Below are 20,429 nucleotides of genomic sequence, written 5' to 3'. Positions count from 1 at the left end.
ATTCCAGCAAGGTTGCTGAGCAACCAGGCTGATGTCTTTTCATCATCCAGTCACGAATCTAAACACGTTTCTCATTTTTTCTTACGTGACGATTCTGCGCAACAAGCTTTAGCTCCATCACAACTCATGTGATGTGCAGCTGCAAAACTTTCATTTCAAACACGACTCATGGACCCCCAAAACGGAGAAACTGAACTGTACACTGGAGTCGCCGTGTCTACAGTAAAATATGAAACCATTTTAGTGCAACTTATTCCACGCAACGAGTGGCTCAACCCAATGTCGTCATGTAAACTATGCTTAATACTTTTCAAACAACCATTCACAATATTTTCCCGTGACTTTTTAGAAATAGGTTTGTTTCAGCAGTTGCCAGACAGCGCCAGATAACAGGCGTCACCACGCTTGCGCAGCTACGATGACATAAGAAGCCCGTATGTCCGTATGTGTACAACATTAAAGGATCTTACATTATGTCATAAAAGAAATAAGACATCAGAGGATACTCCAAGAGCACTGGAATTTCATGAAGCATACTAAAATGCATAATTAGGTTTATAGTGCACATTCGCGTGTCTAGATTCCCAATGAAGTAGGCCACGACCTGATATTATGCTTTTCAGTGTGGTTTTCAGGATGTAAATTTTCTTGTAGTACCAGTAATGTATTATCGCATGTTTGGTTCTTTATTATGGGATAATGCCATACGTGCTAGAAAATGAAAATGTGCACTTGAAATGCAGTGAACAGTTGAAACTAATGTATAGCATGGAATTAAACACTTCGTTTCAAATAAATTTACTGCCTCAATGGAAAAGATTAATATAAGCCAAATTTCTTTAGCAAACCAACAAAAATAGCTTCATCATTCTGTACAGTGATTAATGCTTGACTGTCAGAAAGGCAGAAATAAAATAAGATTCGAAACTAATAACATTTTAGACCTCCATAGTTATGTAAATATATTTTAATTCTCTTGATGGCCAGTAAATGAAGAGGAAACAGCAAAATCACTAAACGTAAACATGGGTGACGTGGAGACTACCCACGTCCCCACTGCAACTCAGACTGCTCTGCACACCTGCCTCAGATCTACGATATTTCCAACCCCCCCCCCCCCCCCAAATGTTTGAGATAGGATGCCAAAAATTTAAAAAATTGACTTAAAAAAATATTCACTTTGTAGGGCACATCTTTCTGAACAGTCTGATACATAAAACACACATGTAGTGGCATTCTTCTATCGCACGTCACTGTATTTCATTCTGTGGAACTCAAATGTGTATATTTTGTAATGGATGCCATCAAACAATATTCACAACAGTGGAAATTAAAATGTGCTGTGGTGCCTCTCACGGTCCGTCGGCCAGTTTGACATTCTGCCACTTTTTTTAAAAAAAACCTTGCAATTTATACTGGATGAGGTTACTTGTAACCGGAAGAACAAGAACTCTTTAGAAAATTTGCACTCTTTATTGCATATTAGCAAATAACTTGCTGTTTTCTGAGACATAAAAGGAAATATAGGATACATAAAACCATAAAGACAAGAGACAAGCAAGACAGTACACATTTCTTTAATCCTTAGGTCCTAGTATTTTTTTTCTCTCTAATCTTGCTACAGCTTTACATGGCGTGCTTTCCTTTCTGCAAAAGAATCTATTACCTCATCAAAGTTCATCAAATGTTATGCTACATGAAAAATTGAAATGTCATTGTCTAATACTGAAAAAGCTGTTAATACAATTAGTACCCATGAATGGTGTGATTTTTCTATCTTATTACATCTATTTTGTCACTGCCTGCTAGATGAAACGAAACAGGCCTGTCTAATATTGCAGGATTTGCAACACACGTCAAATAAACAAGACTGTTCAGACAGAAATGGTCATTTTTATAGCACGACAGAATATAATTCACGAAGTACCAATATCAAATGCCTATTAGGCCTACTAAAAGCAAAAAGCTTTATGTTAGAAAATAGTTCCACATTTCATTCATACGCTTCAGCTTCTCAAGCATGAGATCGAAAAGCAGTAGTACGAAGTTTTTGTATACATTTGGAATCGTCATATACTTCCATAATCTGTGTGGTGTCCCCGTTTCTTCTCCTCCTCCTCCGTTCTAACAAACAATCTAATCATCACTAATTCTGTAACTATTACTGCCAGTGTAAAGTCTCATTCTCTGGTTAACTTCACTAACTCTGCCACAATCAGCAGTTTAGTTATACCACATTTATTCTCGGGTTAGGCGTTATTACGTGTTCGTACAATGCGTTCCCTACACTACTCCCAGAATTGAACTTAAGCGGCTGCTAGCCGGGGACTGTAAACCTGGCCCTTACTAGTGTAGAAATCTGGCCAAAACTTTTCTGTCAAAATTTCATTTTCTTGGATACACCCGGAAAGTAATTTTTCATATCTGTTATTCCTGTTTGTCGTTTATTTTCACTCTGGTAGTCTGAATCTACGGATATCGATAGTAGTTACAACAAAGCTGATCATTCGCAAGCGTAGCTAGCAGGAAAGTTTATTTCTAGATGTGACCGGGATTCCTCTGGCAGAGACATCACATACACTACGCACGAATTGAAAAATCAACTTATGATTCATTCAGAAATCAACTTAGAATGTGTTAAAAATGTTAAAAAATGAACTGGGATGCGTTTCAAAATCATATGAATAATCGATAGATCACAGTGCGCTGGACGCTAGGCGCTTTGTGAAACAAGGCTTTTTTCTCAAGAATATGAGTTTGGCACCCTCGGCCCCTGAAACTGCCGCTGGGGGCCGACATCACTGGTTTACCCCCTCTCCTTCCACCTGCTCGCTCCTAGATCCAGGCCTGTTGTGCATGCATGAAGCTGGCAGCTTGGGTGCCCCAGCAAAATTTTTCCGGGTAGCATCTGGCCGTTTGCTGCTACTGCTTATACACCTAACAGTCACACTTCTGTAGCCAGATGCAGGAGAAGGTACTACTCATACACGACTCAACTGCACATGAGCCCGCTCACAACTGCTCGAATGAATCTAATGTTAACAGTTATGACGTCACGGTTATCAGAGGCAATTTGTTGTTATGAAGCATTGCATAACCTTCCTAAAGCCTTTGAGAAATTTTGCTGTTGGCAGACACTTGTATGAGCACTGTGTTTTGTCGTTGTACGTAGTGCATTTCCTTTGCAACTGATGTTTTATTTTTGTGTTTTTCTCTCGTTCACGTGTTATTGCTGCAGTATTATTCTGCAGTAGCGAGATACAGTAATATCCTTTGTTAGAGCATTGGTTCTTACCAGCCAACATTACAAAAATTAAACTGAAAACTAAAACAAAGAAGAATTCCCGGAATTCTAAAAAATTCCCAAGTTTTTTCCGGTTTTCTCTCGGATGAAAAAATTCCCAGGTTTTCCCCGGATCTCCCAGTTGTCCCTGGTCGTATACATCCTGCTACTGTAGTGTAATACGAAGAATGACAAAGTATACCAATAAAATGATTTTAGTGTCCAGATGTGAGAATTACTGCACATATAGGTTTATTGTGGCAGACAGTAAAACAGTAAAACCTCATTAAAATGTTTCCATATAAGGTGCTTTCCCATGTAAAACTAAAACCAACCCTAGTCCCACAAAACCTTTCACAACAGCCTACATAAAGTGTCTCCAATTTATAGGGTTCCACTCCCATCTAAGATACATTATCCCTTTGTCAGCAGTGTGTTTTCGTGAAGCTCCAGAATGTCCCTTATCTTCCTGTGATGGGGGAGGGGGGGGGGGGGAGGAGGAGGAGGAGGAGATTAGTGTTTATTGTCCCATCAACATCAAGGTTATTAGAGACAGAGCACAAGCTCCAATTAGGGATGGATGGAGAAGGAAAGCAGCCATGCCATTTCAAAGGAACTATCCCGGCATTTGCCTTCAGTGATTTATGGGGGTTGGGTTCTTTGGGGGAGGAGACCAGACAGCGAGGTCATCAGTCTCATCGGATTAGGGAAGGACAGGGAAGGAAGTCAGCCGTGCCCTTTCAAAGGAAACATCCCGGCATTTGCCTGGAGCAATTTAGGGAAATCACGGAAAACCTAAATCAGGATGGCCGGATGCGGGATTGAACCATCGTCCTCCCGAATGTGAGTCCAGTGTGCTAATCACTGCACTACTCCACTTGTTGGTGATGGGGGGGCTACATCAGGTAACACAAGGGAAAAGGTGGGATGCTATTAACTGGACATAGGAAATCTCCCTCCTAGCCACATTCCAGACTTTCAGCTGTCAACCACATTCCACTTTTCCTTATGTGAATAATCCACATACAAAAATAATTCATTATGACCAAATAAATTACTGAATTACATATTCAAATGACACTGACATTAAAATTTTGCCTGCGTACAATTACTTCTCCCCTCTGTTCTCTCAATATACCACACCCACATATAACGAAATGCTCTAAAGCTTCCAGCTGGGTGGCAATGCTGAGATACCACAACCATTTTGTGAATTGTTGTAGTCATCACACTGGCTGCAAACCTGAGAGCTTTTCATCAGTAACACACCCGGATAGTCTTTATTCATACATACTGACATATTACTTTCACTTCCTCTCTACATTTTCTACATCTTCCTCTTCCTTTCCCAAGAAGGCAATTCTGTTTACCAAAACATAAGATTTGTCATTTACTTAAGGAGCCCAATTATAATTTTTGTTTTTGGTGGAAAGACCTACTGCTCCACACTAAATGCACATTCAAAAATAAATAAGTAAATAAAAGAACCACATGAACTCTCTACAAACGGCAATTACATTTGATTATTTATGTAACACCACAGGATTTTCATACAAGATGGCCAAGGAGGAATGGTCAATCTTCAGGGATATGACAGGAATGAGCATTTGAAACAAAAAACCTTCATATGGACATATCCCCTATTCTGAATGGTTTCGGAGATATGGCACATTTCATGTACATTGCCAGTAGTTTTCTGTATTATTCAGTACGTTGTCAGGTTTACACATGTACAACAGATAGTAAACATTACAAAACATATTTTTCAAAGCATCAATTGAAAAACACGCATTTTTAACACAGTCAACTGTAATCACTACTACACATCAGATTACAGCTGTTGTACAGTTCACAATAAACGATAAAACAACCCAATGTCAACTCTGATGCATTTGTGCACTCTTAGGAGAACATGTTGTGTTGTTTGTCTCAGTACCTCTATGTGTTTCCTAATGAGGACAGCAGCATCCACAATGCAACCAAGCAGTTCATCTCATGTATTCACTTTTAGTTTGTACACCTCAGACATAATCCAATCCCATAAACAGATCTAATTGTGTAAGGTCTGGCAATCTTGGTGGACAATTAATTGTACTACAATGACCAATCCAGCACTAGGATAAGTGCAGAGGGGCTATGTCAATGCTGGAAGTACATTGCAGTCAACGTGGCCAAAGGAACATCCTCGAAGTGTTCAGCAAACGAATTTTCCAAAATAATTCTCTCTCCACATTTGCTGGTCTAAAATGACTAGACCTGTCAAGGAGTTACTGATCATGCTGAACCAAAAGGGTGATTGAAAAACTGTCTTGGAAATTGGTATCCACTGTAACATGTGGATTTTCCAGTAATCATCGATGATTATTACATACATTGTTGATTCCATTCCACGTAAATGTGGCATCATCAATGAATAGTATTAATGGAAGTAAATGGTAGCTGTCATTTAATCAGACAAAAAAAATTCCAGCTGTGCAGCATTGTTACCGATGTGAAGATAGTGGACACACTGTATGTGAATTGTGTCCAAGTTTTCCGCATGTAATATCACCATTACATGTCTGTGGGACATTTATACATGCAGAAAGTCACCCTGTGCTGGTAACAGGACTATGCTGCACCATTCCAACAATATGTTACTGTTCTTGCACTGGCTGTTCAACAATATGTTCAGAACAAAAATGAGAACATGCAAAAATACCTGCTTCATGCGATGTGCTGAAAACTCTGATAAATACCAGACAATCAGGAATTTGATGTGCCCGAAAGTGCCAACAGTATTCTTTGAGAGCAGAATCTGTAAACATACGCTATATCTGCATATTCTTCATTAGTGTATACATATGGCATTTTAGCTAGTGTGTGTAAAAACACAGTTGACCAATGCTTCTCTCTGATATACTCTCAATCCCTCACACTACTTCACTCAAAACACCCCATAGACAACTGCGCATTCAGTGAACTAGTTTATTGGCAAAAACACATCCCGAGCAAAGATGTTGCAAACAACAAGGTAGGTTGGGCTAGAATAAAACATCAAAGAGTTTGGGTGGGTAAGACAAACACTTAAGAGCCACCAGCCCACGAACAAACGTACATTAACTATGTTCTCTCTCAGAAACCATTCGGAATAGATCGTATGTCTTCTTCATATGAACATTCCTGTTATATCCCTCAATACTGATCATTCCTCGTGGGACAACCTGTACAAGAAAATTATATAAAGTTTTAAAAATTCTAATTTATTCTTTGCTATGTCATGTTATGAAATTTTCCATCAACAGTCCATCACAATTGTTAAAAATGAATTTTTATCATACCTAATGACCCAGGGAGCTTCAAACCCATTTTATGCCATTGGGTAGCTTCTGCAGCTAGTTTTCGTATGTAACTTTCATCAACACACAGAAGCACATTTTCTGGCTTAATATCTGTGTGTATTATTTTGCACTTGACATGCAAATAATCTAGGCCTTCTAAAACCTATAAATGAGACAGTAATATCTGAATTACTTACTAGCAAGAAATAGACACAAAATTAGTTGCCATGGTTTTTAAATGAATATGAAGTTTATTAAAAAACATCAGTTTTCAAACACATTTATAGAAAAAATTAGAAAAAAAGCGTTTAATGTTTTTAGTTATTACACACACACACACACACACACACACACACACACACACACACACACACACACACACAATATTTATCATCACATACACAAAATACAAAACATTAAACTTGTTATAAGAAATTTTTTAATTTTAATAGCTTACGTAATGTTAATATACCACAATTCTGTTAAAAGTGTATTGTGTAAATGAAAACTATCAATTAAAATATAGAAAGCAAATTTGCTAAAGATCAGGGGATGTATTACAAATGCCTCTGACCAAGAAGAACCATTGTGCTCTTTTGCATTAACATTGGTAAACCACAGAAAGCCAGAATCATGATGTTTGTACATTGTACATAGTATAACAAAGCTCTCCCTAGTAATTTAGCTTATGATTTTTCACTATTACAATTGCCGAGCAAAACAACATGTGGGGGGAAAAAACTTGAATTATGCATGCTCCAGTCCTGTATTATTTCAGATTTTACTGCACTGTGAAAAGGGCTTACCCTAATATCTGCACTGTACACAATATGAAGTAAATTACTTGAAAAGCAAACTGTAGTCCTAGTCATTCAGTGAACTATCTCTGTCACAGAATTAGGTATAGCACAGTTCCACTTGAACATAGCATATGTTGTTACCATACATTGGAAGTAGCATATGTTGTTACCATAGATTGGAAGGATGGAAAATGGTCAGAGACAAACTGCTAATTTCATTGAATTTAAGGAGATAGGAGTGAGTGTGTCCATGGCAAAGATGTCACTGTACTCACTGAATATTAATTTACACTGTAACTCGAGAGACAGAATGCGAAGGACAGTGGGATTCCACTATTCCGAACTATCTCATTTACGGGTATAAACATGGTGATGGTATCACATTGCCTGAGCATTCAGTTACCTATGCTCATTAATACTTAAACCCAAAGAATCTAAACCAGTAATTATTTTAGCAAAAAACTTATATAGAATATCACCAAAAATAACCAACTAGGGATAACATTTTGACACATACCAAAAGAAATAAATTAATACCCACATAAGAAAAGAAGTAAGTTAATAGAATGCAAAACATTTCTAATGCAAAACATTTCTTATGCAATTGGCATCCGATATGTTTTCATACCATGTTGACTCTTGGAGATAAATGACTAACAAAAACTTCACTCTTGGATAGTCTCATAAAGGCCTCTACCCACACGAAGCCTACCACCCATCAACAGTACATCTAGTCCAACAGTTGACATTCCTTCCATACTAAAAGGTCTCTTCCTTACAGTTTGGTCACACACAGATGGTGCATCTGCAGTGATGAGAAATCCCTGGCATAGTATGATGAAGGCCTTACTAAGGTCTTCACCAAGAGGCACTCTCCACCCAACATAGGTCAGAAATAAATCTCCCTCACCATATTCCATCCAGTCCCTCTTTCTCCACCATTTCCATTAACTGGCTGTAGAGGAACACTCCTCTAATTACCCAACATAACCACACACTAGAAAAATTTAAACAAACCCTCATACATGGCTTCACCTACCTTTAACACCACCTTAAAATAAGGAATACCCATCCCAAACACCTTCTCAACTTTCCAAAAAATGGTATTCCACTGTCCACACAATCTATGACACACATAACTGTCCGCCCAAGGTGCCACCAGGTCCCAAATGTGAGCAACTTTTGTTATTTAAATTTTACAAAGAAGTCGCCTTTTTGTCCACCGCCTGTTCCCTGATATGACAATGATTGACTGGTTCATTCTGAAACAGGCCAAATCATCTTCAGCAAAGCTGCCCTGCCAATCAAATCACAACACAGAACTGACTCTTGAAACTGAGGGCTCTCAGAGCTGTAGCCAAAAAAACATCATGCTCTCCTGTTCGGGGCCACCGCTTGGAGCGGATGCTAAGAGGCGTAATTTCTTTACCTCTGCATTTCTCTTTTCATTTGAGATGGCTACTGAATTTGCCTTCTCTTGTCTCCTTGGCAATCCTCACCACATAATCTTCATGAGCAAACATTTTTCCTGACACACTGAAAAACGCTGTTGTCAAGCCCCTCCATACAAAAGGTTTAGGGGAAACGTCAATAACTACTGACCTGTTTCACTGCTGACAAAATTTTCCAAAACTTTTGAGAAGGTGATAAGTTTATAACAGTATCTCATCTGAGCAACAATAATATGCTCTGTTAATCCCAGCTTGGATTTCAGAAGAGTTGTTCTACTGAGTATACATTTACATGCTCACTCAACAAATTTTACAAGCATTAAATAACAAAAGAGTGCCACTGATACTTTCTGTGAGCTATATAAGGCATATGACTAAGTGAGTCAAAATATTCTCCTAGATAAACACAGGTTTTATGGCACACATAATGTAGCAAATCAATGGATAATATCGTATCTAATCAAAAGAATGCAGAACACGTTATACTTTTTTCAACCATAGTTGTCTGTGGTCATTATTCTGAGTGGGGGAGATATCATCTATGGGGGTTCCCAAGGCTTAATCTTAGGTCTGCTGTTGTTCCTCATACACACAAACTATGCTCCATCTAATAAACAACAAGCAGAATTAGTTCTTTTTCCAGAAGACACTAGTACAGTAATTATTCCTGGCACACATACAGAAATGGAAGAAATCATAAACAATGTTGTTAAAAGTATCATTTACAGCTTTTATGGATCACAACATATTCAGTTCTGTACATCTAGCAGTAGTACACCCATGGTAAGTTTGACATATAGGGAGGAAGTAATAAATTGGTGGAAATTCCACTGACGAAAATTTAAATTGGAAAAAAAGCACATTTTTAAACTCCACATTTGCACTTAGAATCATTGTAAATCTAGGGGAGAGGTAAATCAGTAGCTTGAAATATTTAGCATATTTTCATTAAATAATATTAAATGGAATGAGGATCTGGGGTAACTCATCTTTAAGGAAGAAAGTCTTCTTTGGTCAACAACACGCTGTAAGAATAAAATGTGATGCTCACTCATAATAATCTTTTAGAGATCTGTTTAATGAGTTAGGCATTTCGATTACTGCTTCACAATATATTTTTTTCCTCATGAAGTCTGTTGTAAATAATCCACTGCACTTAAAAAAGAACAATGATGTACACAGTTACAATACCAGTACTGATAACATAAAGACTGTTATCATTTACATGTGTACAAAATGCATCTCATGCCTGCTTGTGTTATGAAAATCAGTGCACCCACTTGACAGTTAAAGTTGTCTTTAGCACATAAAGGGGTATACAATGCCGAAAAAAAAAAAATTGATTACTTACCCACTAATATAAAAGGTCTGACTGACAGCACATTAAAATTTGAAAACAAACTGACCCCATCCTCTATAAGAATTTCTGCTATTCTAATGTGTAAAATGTCGTGAGTAGGAATTACTAACTCACACCTAAATATTTAGTAACATTAGTAGTAGTAGTAAAACTTATAAATGGTCATCAAGTTGGCATATTTACAATTTAATGCGTGAATTGAATGTAAAATGACTCATTCCACATCATTACAATTTATTGTACAAATGATCCATGGAACAGGAAATTAACTAACTAACAAGCAAAAGAACAGCCTGAAAGAACATTTTACATAAATGCCACCTCAGTTAGGCCACCTATAAAAGCAAAAATTGAAAAGAAACTTTAACACCTGTGTAAGGCAGATCGGGATATATTGTACCCCACATTCTACCTGAATTTGCAATTTTGAAGGATAGAAACAACTTCCAGCAACTTCCGTAATGCACCACAAGATTCCAACAGGTGATGCTAGGTCTACAGCTCATAAACCATATCACACACACAGCCAGCAGTAGAGAAAAATATTTCAGATTTGTTAGCAGCAGGAATAATCCAACATCCTTAAAGTCACTGGGTGTCACCTACAGTGACTGTCCCCAAGAAAACCAGTAATGGAAAGAAGGCTTATCGCATTTGTGTAGACAAGAGAGCAGTCAATAAGGTCACGAAACTGGATACTTATCCCATTCCAAGGACTGATGACACTTTGGTTCATCTTGGCAAATGTAAATTCTTCACCAGCTTAGATATGCAGTCCAGCTACTATCAAATTCCTATAGCTATGAAATATTGGGGAAAGACAACCTCTGTTGTGCAATGTGGGCATTACAAATACTTTGGTCTCATGAATGCCCTTGCTACATTTCACTGTTTTCACGATTTATTTTTACAGGGTTTAAAGCCGACCACGTGTCTGTATACCTGGATTACATAGCTGTCTTTTCAAGTATGATGAGAGAGCATGAAGTATGACAGAGAAATGTGCAAACTCGTGTTAGTGATGCTAATCTAAATTTGTAATTAGAAAAGTGCATTCTGCAAGATCGCTATCACAAGGGCACTATTTAGATCATACAATCTCACCGGATGCTGGAAGACCAGACCGCAATTAACTGACACACTGAACCTTTTTCCTGTGCCAAAAAATGTTGAAGAATTGCAATCATTCCTCGGATTAATAAACGTCTGTTGTCGTATCGTGCAGACCTATGCAGTTACCGTGAAACCTGTCCCAAAATTATTGAAGAAGTAACTCCTCGACAGTGGACTGCGAGAGCCCGTGTTAAAACCGAAAGAAAGTCTTAAAATTTCACCTGTATCGGTTTATCTGGATTTCGCAGTACCTTTACTCCAATTGTGTAATGTGAATGACGTAACTATTGGCTCATTTTGAAACAAATACAAGAAGGCGAAGAAAAACCAGTTAGTTACAAATCGTGTCAGCTGAATCGAGCTGAGCAGTACTATAGCACTACAGAAAAGGAACTTCTGGCACTTGTTTATTGGCACTCATTACTTTCAGTGTTAGCTTTATGGATGACAACTCACAGTAATTACATATCAGGAGGCTTTACAATGGTTTTTGAGTTTAAATGGATTCAGCAGCAAACTTGTTAGATGGGCCTTAAAACTTAGTGAATATGACTACAATCTACAAGGTCAAACACAAGCCTGGCAAGTTGAATCAGAATGTGGACATCTCGAGTAGACAAATTAAGATCCTGCAAGTAGACGATGTGCTTAATGAGGAATTAAAAACAAATTCAGTGTTGACCATAAGACGTGTTTCCTTGTCAGATTGTACTACAAGAGATAACATTTTATACAACAAAAACACCTCTTGGAGAATGGATAGTATTTCCAAAGACTATGCACAAGTGTGCACTGCACCAATGCCACAGTAGCACACAGGCATGCCCCAACAGAAAAAGTGCTTCACATGTGCGTGTCGAAAAATTTGTTCAAAATGGTCTTCCTTGCACCAACAGAGCACAAGGACAAAGACCAAATATATCTCTTCAAATTTTACCTGAGGCAGCAGGACCTTTTCAAATCTCAGCACTTGATATTGTGGAACATTTTCTCATGACAGCATAAAATAATAGTGCATGTTTTATCTTCCCCCCCCCCCCCCCCTCTCCCCACCATGAACCAGGGAACTTGCCATGGTGGACTGGCTTGCATGCCTCAACAATCCATATAGCTGTACTGCAGTTGCAACCACAATCGAGAGGTATCTGTTGAGAGGCCGGACAAACGTGTGGTTCCTGAAGGAGGTCATGCAGCCTTTTCAGTAACTGCATGGGCAACAATCCGGATGGTTGATCATCTAGCCTTGTAATATCAACCGACATGGCCTTGCTGTGGTGGTATTGTGAACAGTTGAAACCAAGGGCAAACTACAGCTCTTAACTTCTCCTGAGGGCTTGCAGCTTGACAGTACAGGTAAGTCACGGATGGTATCCTCTCGGGTAAAATATTCCTGAGGTAAAATAGTCCCCAATTCAGATCTCTGGTTGGGGGTACTCCAGAAGATGTCATCATTAGGAAAAACAAACAAATGAACCTGGCATTCTATTGGTTGAAGTGTGTAATGTTTGACACCTTAACCCTCTAGTCACGGGCGACAAGGACATGTATGTTCAGCTCGTTCCGGACCATTTTGCAGTGCCTGCAATCATCGTGTCAGACATAATTCTTGATGTGTTTGAACATCAGAATTTGCAATTTTCCTACTGATTATTTTTCTGTTGCTCTGGGAAATCATAGACTATTTTCCACCATCAATTTTTTTTCTGTTGCTCTGGAACATAGGAAATCACCATTTTTCTGTCCGAAACATTGAGAGATGCCTTTTTTGCATTCTCGGTCTCGCTCACATACTTACGTATATACCTTCCCCAGGCAACAATTCTGCCCACATTCCAGAGCATGTGTATGGAACCTTGGTTTAAGATATTCAACACACAGAAATTTTATCAATAAATAAATTCTACTTTTATAACATTGAACATTGCTATAATGCTATCCTTACAAATATTCTAATAATCAAATAATCCCAGCAATCAGTCATTTTGCCTTGACAGAGATACCTTACAGTAGCAAGATCATGTACTCTTCTTCTGTGCCAACAATAGGTCACGACCAGCTTTATACTCCTGCAGGATTCAGTAAGAGAGAACAAGTCGAGTATGAAGCGACAGAAGCGCCACAGCTCTCAGACCTGTCATACTCGCAGAACTACAGGGGGAATGCGGGAAGCCCATAAGTATTTATATAACAGCGGAATCTTGATTTGTGAAGTATGCAATCCACAACACAAAACTCATACTCGCTCTATTTCTGATCTCTACTAAGCAGGAATAAAAATAGAGAGAACAATTTTAAGAATATAGAAGAATATACAACTAGGGTAAGGATAGATAGTTCCTACAGGAAAATTAAGGAGGCGTTTGGAGGGAAGAGAAGCAGCTGTATTAATATCGAGAGCTCAGACAGAAAACTAATACTAAGCAAAGAAGTCAGCACTGAAAAGTGGAAGGAGAATATAAATGAGCTATACCTGGGAAATGAACTTGAAGGCAGTATTATAGACAGGGAAGAGGATGGTGATGATATGATGATTATGATATAGGAGGTATGATACTGCAAGATGAATTAGATGGAGCACTGAAAGACCTAAGTCGAAAAAGGATCTAGAGTACATAGCATTTTGTCAGAACTGCTGATATCCTTGGGAGAGCCGACCACGACAAAACTATTCCATCTGGTGTAACAGAGGTATAGGACGAGTGAAATATCCTCAGACTTCAAGAGGTATGTAATAATTCCAGTTCCAAAGAAAGCAGATACCTACAGTTGTGATTATTACAGAATTATTGGTTTAATGAGTCATGGCTGCAAAATGCTAACACAAATTATCTACACACGAATAGAGAAATTGGTAGAAGCTGACCTCAGGGAAGATCAGTTTCCATTCTGGAAAAATTTTGGAATACATGCGAGAATATTGAGCCTGTGACCAATCTTTGAAGGTAAGTTAGGAAAAGGCAAACCCTTTAGACTTGAGGATAGCTTTTGACAATACAAACTGGAATGCACTCTCATTCTGAAGGCAGCAGGTTTAAAATACGTGGAATGGAATGCTATTTACAACTCGTACAGAGACCAGACAGCAGTTATAAGAGTCCAGGAGCACGAAAGGGATGCAGTGATTGAGAAGGGAGTGAGACCTGGTTTTAGGGGTCCCCAATGTTCGTCAGTCTATAAACTGAGCAGGCAGTAAAGGAAACCAAAGAAAAATTTAGAAGTGGAGTTAAAGTTCAGAGAGAAGAAATATAAACTTTGAAGTTTGCTGATTACACTGTAATTCTCTCAGAGATAGGAAAGGACTTAGAAGAGCAGTTCAGTGGGATGGACAGGATCTTGAAAGGAGGATATAAGATGAAAATCAACAAAAGCAAAACAAGGTTAATGGAACACAGTTGAATTAAATCAGGTGATGCTGAGGGAATTAGATTAGGAAATGAGAAACTTAAAGCAGAAGATGATATTTGCTATTTGGACATTAAAATAACTGATGAGGGCCAAAGTAGAGATGATATAACATTCAGACTGGCAACAGCAAGAAAAGCATTTCTGAAGAGGAGAAATTTGTTAACATCAAATACAGATTTAAGTGTTAGTAAGTCCTTTCTTAAGGTATTTGTCTGGAGTATAGCCATGTATGGAAATGAAACATGAACAATAAACAGTTCATACAAGAAGAGAAAGGAAACTTCTGAAACGTGGTGCTACAGAAGAATGCTGAAGATTATAGTGCATTTAAAATTAGTGACACTTTTCATGTTTGGCTCACCAGAGGGGACATGACACCATTGCCCAGGTAACACCAATGGCAAGCTGGCTTTCCCTGCCACTCTGCCAACTGTTCGATTGGTAAAGTACCCCTGTTGCCATGCCAGGGATAAACAGTACCATGTGGTGCCATGCTTTAGATGCTTCTGCGTTCATTAGTTCTCTTTGTCAAGTGTTACTTTTTGTCGTTGAAGTGCTCTGCAGTGGTCAGGCGTTGTGAACGAGTGTTTTTGTGTTGGCGGTGCGTTGATGATAACAGTGCAGCATGTCTGAACACAAGATTCACAGTAAGAGAGGTCGTCCAAGAACATGTTCACCGACTATGAAGATATCGAGCATTGGAAGGGAAATTCCAATCCATGGTCAAGGTCACAAATTTGTGCACTATGTGTGCCCTTATTCTGAACTCAAGTGCAAATATGGCAGTCCGATTTTAGATGTTACAAAAGTCGTGGACAGAACAGCTGCTGCACACAACATTCATTGATTTACAGTGATGAGAATTGGCAAGGAGGATGAAAGAAAGGAAGACCCGAGTGAAGAAGCAACACCGGGTCATTCTTTATTAGAAATGCCAAGCAAGAAAAGGTGTTACTACAGTCGGGTAAAGAAGACGGATGCATTTCAGCAGGATGCAATTTGCAGATGTGTACGCTTATTATCAGCACAAGGAACACCCTACTTTAAATAAACTACTTTTCAGTCTCAAAGAAGCAGAGATGTTCAATAGAGTAGGTCGTCACCTTGAAATTGTTTACACGAGCTTGGTTTCTGGCACGAAAAGTTTTTGTCTCAGATATTTATCATCGAGAGAAGTGACATCGTGGGCTGGAGAGGCTGATATCTGCATTCAGTGAGGAACATTTCGTTCGTAGACATTGCGTGGCAGGACGGGACATGGATTAATGCATGGCACATCTTGACAAGGGGTGGACAGATCACACAGCATGAGGAACAGTGAAAGCACCTACAGGCAAGAGTGACAGGATAATCGACCTCCACGCTGGCTCTGCTCGTAGCTTCATTCATTTATTCATTCATTTATCTATTGCTATTCTGTTCCAGAAAGCAAGTAATTACCATGAGGAAATGAGTGCCATGGTTTTAATGGAGTGGTTTTCCAATGTTCTGCTGCAGAATATTCCTCCCAATGTAACAATAGTAATGGACAATGCGCCATACCATTCTGTTGTGGTAAAACTCTGACAATGCAGTGAAGGAAAGCACATATTTTGCTCAGGATGCAAAGAAATGTTCCATCCGATAAAGTTGAACCTGGCATGAACAAGACATAGTTAATGGAACTTGTAGCGCTTTACAAGCCAAAAGCTCCACACTGTGAGGTCGATGAACCAGCTACCGATAAAGGGCAAAATGTCATCAGACTTCCTTCATATCATGCTCATTTAAATATGATCAAGAACATATGGGTCTAGGTGAAAGGTAATGCGGTAAAAAACAAAAAGTACTTTATGCTCAGTGAGGTTGAAATGCTAACGAAAGGAGCCATTGCAAGTGTTACCCCGCAGGACTGGTTTCGAGTTATCAGCCATATGAAGAAAGTAGTTGAGGAGACCTGGATTTGCAAAGGGCTGCTGGAGGAACAGATTGAAGAGATGATCATTTCTGTCAGAGCCAGCACCAGTTCCGAGGAAGAGGACAGCAATGGTTCTACCACTGGGGTTGCACCATTTACACCATAACTGTGAGTATGTATGAAAGATCATTGATTTAATTGTTCTGTTCATTATCGTCATTTCTTTACACAAAAGAATGTTTGCCTGATGGCCACTAATCTTCACAACCTAAGGTAGGCACGGCTTTATTGCCACCTCCTGATGCGATCGGCACACATTGTCAACTACGCTTCCCCCTGCGGGACTGTCTAAAGTTGCAACTTATTTTAAACACACTATAGATGGGTATGTCATGTACTAATGAGGAGGTACTAAATAGAACTTGAGAAGGAAGAAATTTCTGGGTCAACTTGACTAAAAGACGGGATCTGTTGATAGGACACATTCTGATACATCAAGGAATTGTCAACTTAGTAAATCATAGAGGAAGACCAAGAGATGATTACAGAAAACAGGATCAAATGGATGTGGGTTGCAGTAGTTACTCGGAGATGAAAAGGCTTGTCCAGGATCGAGTAGCTTGGAGAAACTGTTAAGGAAACAACATCCTTGGTGCTATCTAGTGGGCTTCTTGGAAATTTGTAGTGCAATGTAGCACCACTAGATGTCATGGGCATTCACTTATTACTGGAGTACATGAAAAGGATTTGGAGCACTCAGCTGGCAGTACAGTGCAAGCAGAAGCACATTTGTTGTCAATATACACAATTTGTATTGCCTCCTTTTTACTTAGCCAAAGAAGCCTTGAAGCCACTATTAGACAGTGATTTTGAGATCAGCTGTGAAAGTGAATCTGACAATGATTCATTACCATGACCTAGAGCTTCGGCACAACAATCACCTTCTGCTGGCCAATCAATGACTTCAGACATACCCATGTCTTCAGGCACATAATTGTTTTCCGGCCTTTCAACAGTACCAATACCAGGAATATCTGACCACTCATCTGAAGCCAAAGAGGGCAACAAAGAAGAAACCACACCTCCACATATATAACAGAACTTCAAATTCAAGTGTGACGGTTTACACATACACTGACAGCGTTGCGCCGCATTCACCTTGACGGCGCCCGAATTCAGGTGACGGGTGGTGTCTGGCCGGTGGCCAGTACCACTGCAGCGCGAGAAAACGCTCGAGTATAAGCTGTTCTGATTGCGACACAGCCACGAACTGTCCAGCGCAATTGTTTCTGGAGGTATTTATTATTACTGGTGGGTATCAATCAGATTCGTAACTTTAGACAAGTGACGAAATGTGGCTTAAAAATAATAATAATAATAATAATAATAATAATTACAGTTGGTCGCGAACACGCAACTACAAGTTTAGAATGCACGATAATTATCACTACACCATGGGCTCACACAACATGACAACATCTCGGAAGTAGACAACACTTCCTCCTGACACTTCCACATCTTACAGCAGGGCCGGCCAGAAATTCTGCACGCGTGCGGTGCTCCTGCAAATGTGCAACTTCCGGGTCACAGCGTGCACACTGCAGCCGTCAGCGTTCATGTAGTGCATGTTATTACGCACAGATGTCGCTTCATCCACTTGCTGGGATACTCTGTACCGGCGCATTCTAGTGCTCTTTAAACTGCTTGCCAGCCAACCATGGGTAGGTATTTCGCGTATTAAACATTTAAAATACTGTCCCAGTCTACTCATTGAGACGTCTACTTTTATGTTAACAGTTTCACCCAATAAGACAAGTAATACAATTAACAACCGTGGGTTTTTATTAAGGCAGTTTGACTGACGGCACGTAAATATGCGAAATGGTTTTGATGTAGTATTTAAGAAAGAGAGCACTTAACGACTTCCAACGAACGTTATTCATGATTTCAAATAACATTAAACTAATGCAAGGTTTCCTATAACTAATTCTCGGTGCCCTCAGTTACACCCACATAATTTGTGTCTCACTGACCTCTGAACAGAATGATAACCGCAGACCTCTCGATGACCACTTGATACTTCAATACCGTTATTGCTATATCTTTCATCAGTTCCGTCTGAAATCTGCATAATAACCGACAATTAGATGAATGTTATGGTTTATCGACTTCAGCTGAGCGTAGCCAATCACACATTTAAAAAAAAAAAAACCTAAATGTAAGTATCCATTGGAACTATCGGTTTAATGACTTATTTTCCTGATAATAATGTAACATAGAGCAGAGTGAGGCAATAATACACAGTTAGTAAACAATAGTTTTTAATTATGAAAGGAATAAATCCAAACACATTTATCACTGGTCACGAGAAATGATATAGTTAATATGGGGCACAAAAGCATGGCTCATTGACAGACGCAAGCAGTTGCGAAGATTTTCATCACTTATGCTTCATCGAAACCTTGATTTATTCATTTTCATCACCGGGAAGAATATTTCACAAACATATGTCGACCCGAACATGGAGATAACTCTCGCGGCTTTTTGGTGCAGGCGTGGAAATTCTTGTTGTGAAAAATTTTCGTAGATTTCTTTTGTACTTCGCACTGGACAGAACTTGTCCTTCAGTCTTGTATTGCACTGTAGGTCGATCAGTTCCATCTGTAGATCATTCGGAACATCTTCAACTGTCGATGAGAACGTCCGAGCAAAGAGGCGAATGACAGGAGACAAACTCGTAACATCTGCAAATCGTGCTCGAAATTGTTCCTTAATTTTTACAATTCTTGAAATCTAGCACTTTCATGGACCTGTCCAAGAGTTGGGAAATGTGCAGTGTTTTCTGTCAATAGCTGGCTCTCCCAAAGCACAAGCTTCCTTTCAAAGGCATTTACTTTTTCCAACATGTCAGAAATTAAATTATTTTCACCTTTCAAACTGACGTTCAGGCTGTTCATGTGAGACGTAATGTTCACGAGTAATGCAAGGTCTGATATCCAACAAGGGTCTTCCAACATAGGTTCACTTTTTCCCTTCTCATGTAAGAATGTTACAACGACCAAATGTAAACCGAAAAATATTTTCAGCATTTTACCTTGACTGAGCCAGCGTACTTCGGTATAGTAAGGTATGTCGCCGTACTCCGTTCCTAATTCCTCCAAGAACCGCTGAAACTGGTGATGCGTAAGCCCATGTGTCTCCAGATAGTTTACAGTACGCACAACTATTTGCATGACGTTTGCTAACATTACTGATTTTGCACAAAGCGCCTCTCGATGCAGAATGCAGTGAATTCCATACAACGTCTCGTCTGTGCGCCCTAGCTTTTTGCACATCCATGCTATGAGTCCTCTCTGATGACCTTGCGTTGATGGTGCTCCATCTGTGGTCACTGAGACTAACCGATTCCAGTGCATACCGACACCATCAATCGCTTACTCGACAGCTTGAAGTAAGTCCGTACCTGTAGTAGTCCCTTTCAAAGGTACTAAGTCCAAAACGTCCCCTGTTACACAAAGTGCGTTATCAGCACCTCGTATGTATATCACCACCTGGGCTGTATCTGTAAGATCTGGTGCTTCATCGAGCGCAACAGAGAAAGCAACAAAGTCTTTAGCCTCATTTATTAGCTGCCTGTGCACATCGCAGGACATAGCACTAATATGTCTTGTCACTGTTTGTTTGGATAGACTGATTTCTTGAAACCTGCTAACGTTCGTGGGACACGCTAGTTCTACAGCATCAATCAGACACCCTTTCACAAACTCCCCTTCGGAAAAGAGTTTCCCAGATTGTGCAAT

General features: G+C 39.3%; 1 protein-coding gene across 2 annotated transcripts in view; it reads right to left on the bottom strand.

The window, feature by feature from the left end:
- LOC124721118 (SRSF protein kinase 3-like) overlaps positions 1-20,429 on the bottom strand; it is a 396,756-nt gene that overhangs the window by 149,970 nt on the left and 226,357 nt on the right. For both annotated transcript variants that reach the window (XM_047245935.1, XM_047245934.1), the window contains exon 7: positions 6,604-6,766. In XM_047245935.1, coding sequence (XP_047101891.1) covers positions 6,604-6,766 — 163 coding nt within the window. The remainder of the gene's footprint in view (positions 1-6,603; positions 6,767-20,429) is intronic.

The sequence above is a fragment of the Schistocerca piceifrons genome, chromosome X (assembly GCF_021461385.2).
Source record: "Schistocerca piceifrons isolate TAMUIC-IGC-003096 chromosome X, iqSchPice1.1, whole genome shotgun sequence".
Lineage (NCBI taxonomy): Eukaryota > Metazoa > Arthropoda > Insecta > Orthoptera > Acrididae > Schistocerca > Schistocerca piceifrons.
Note: the sequence above shows the minus strand (reverse complement) of the source record. Positions and strands in the feature narration are given on the sequence as shown.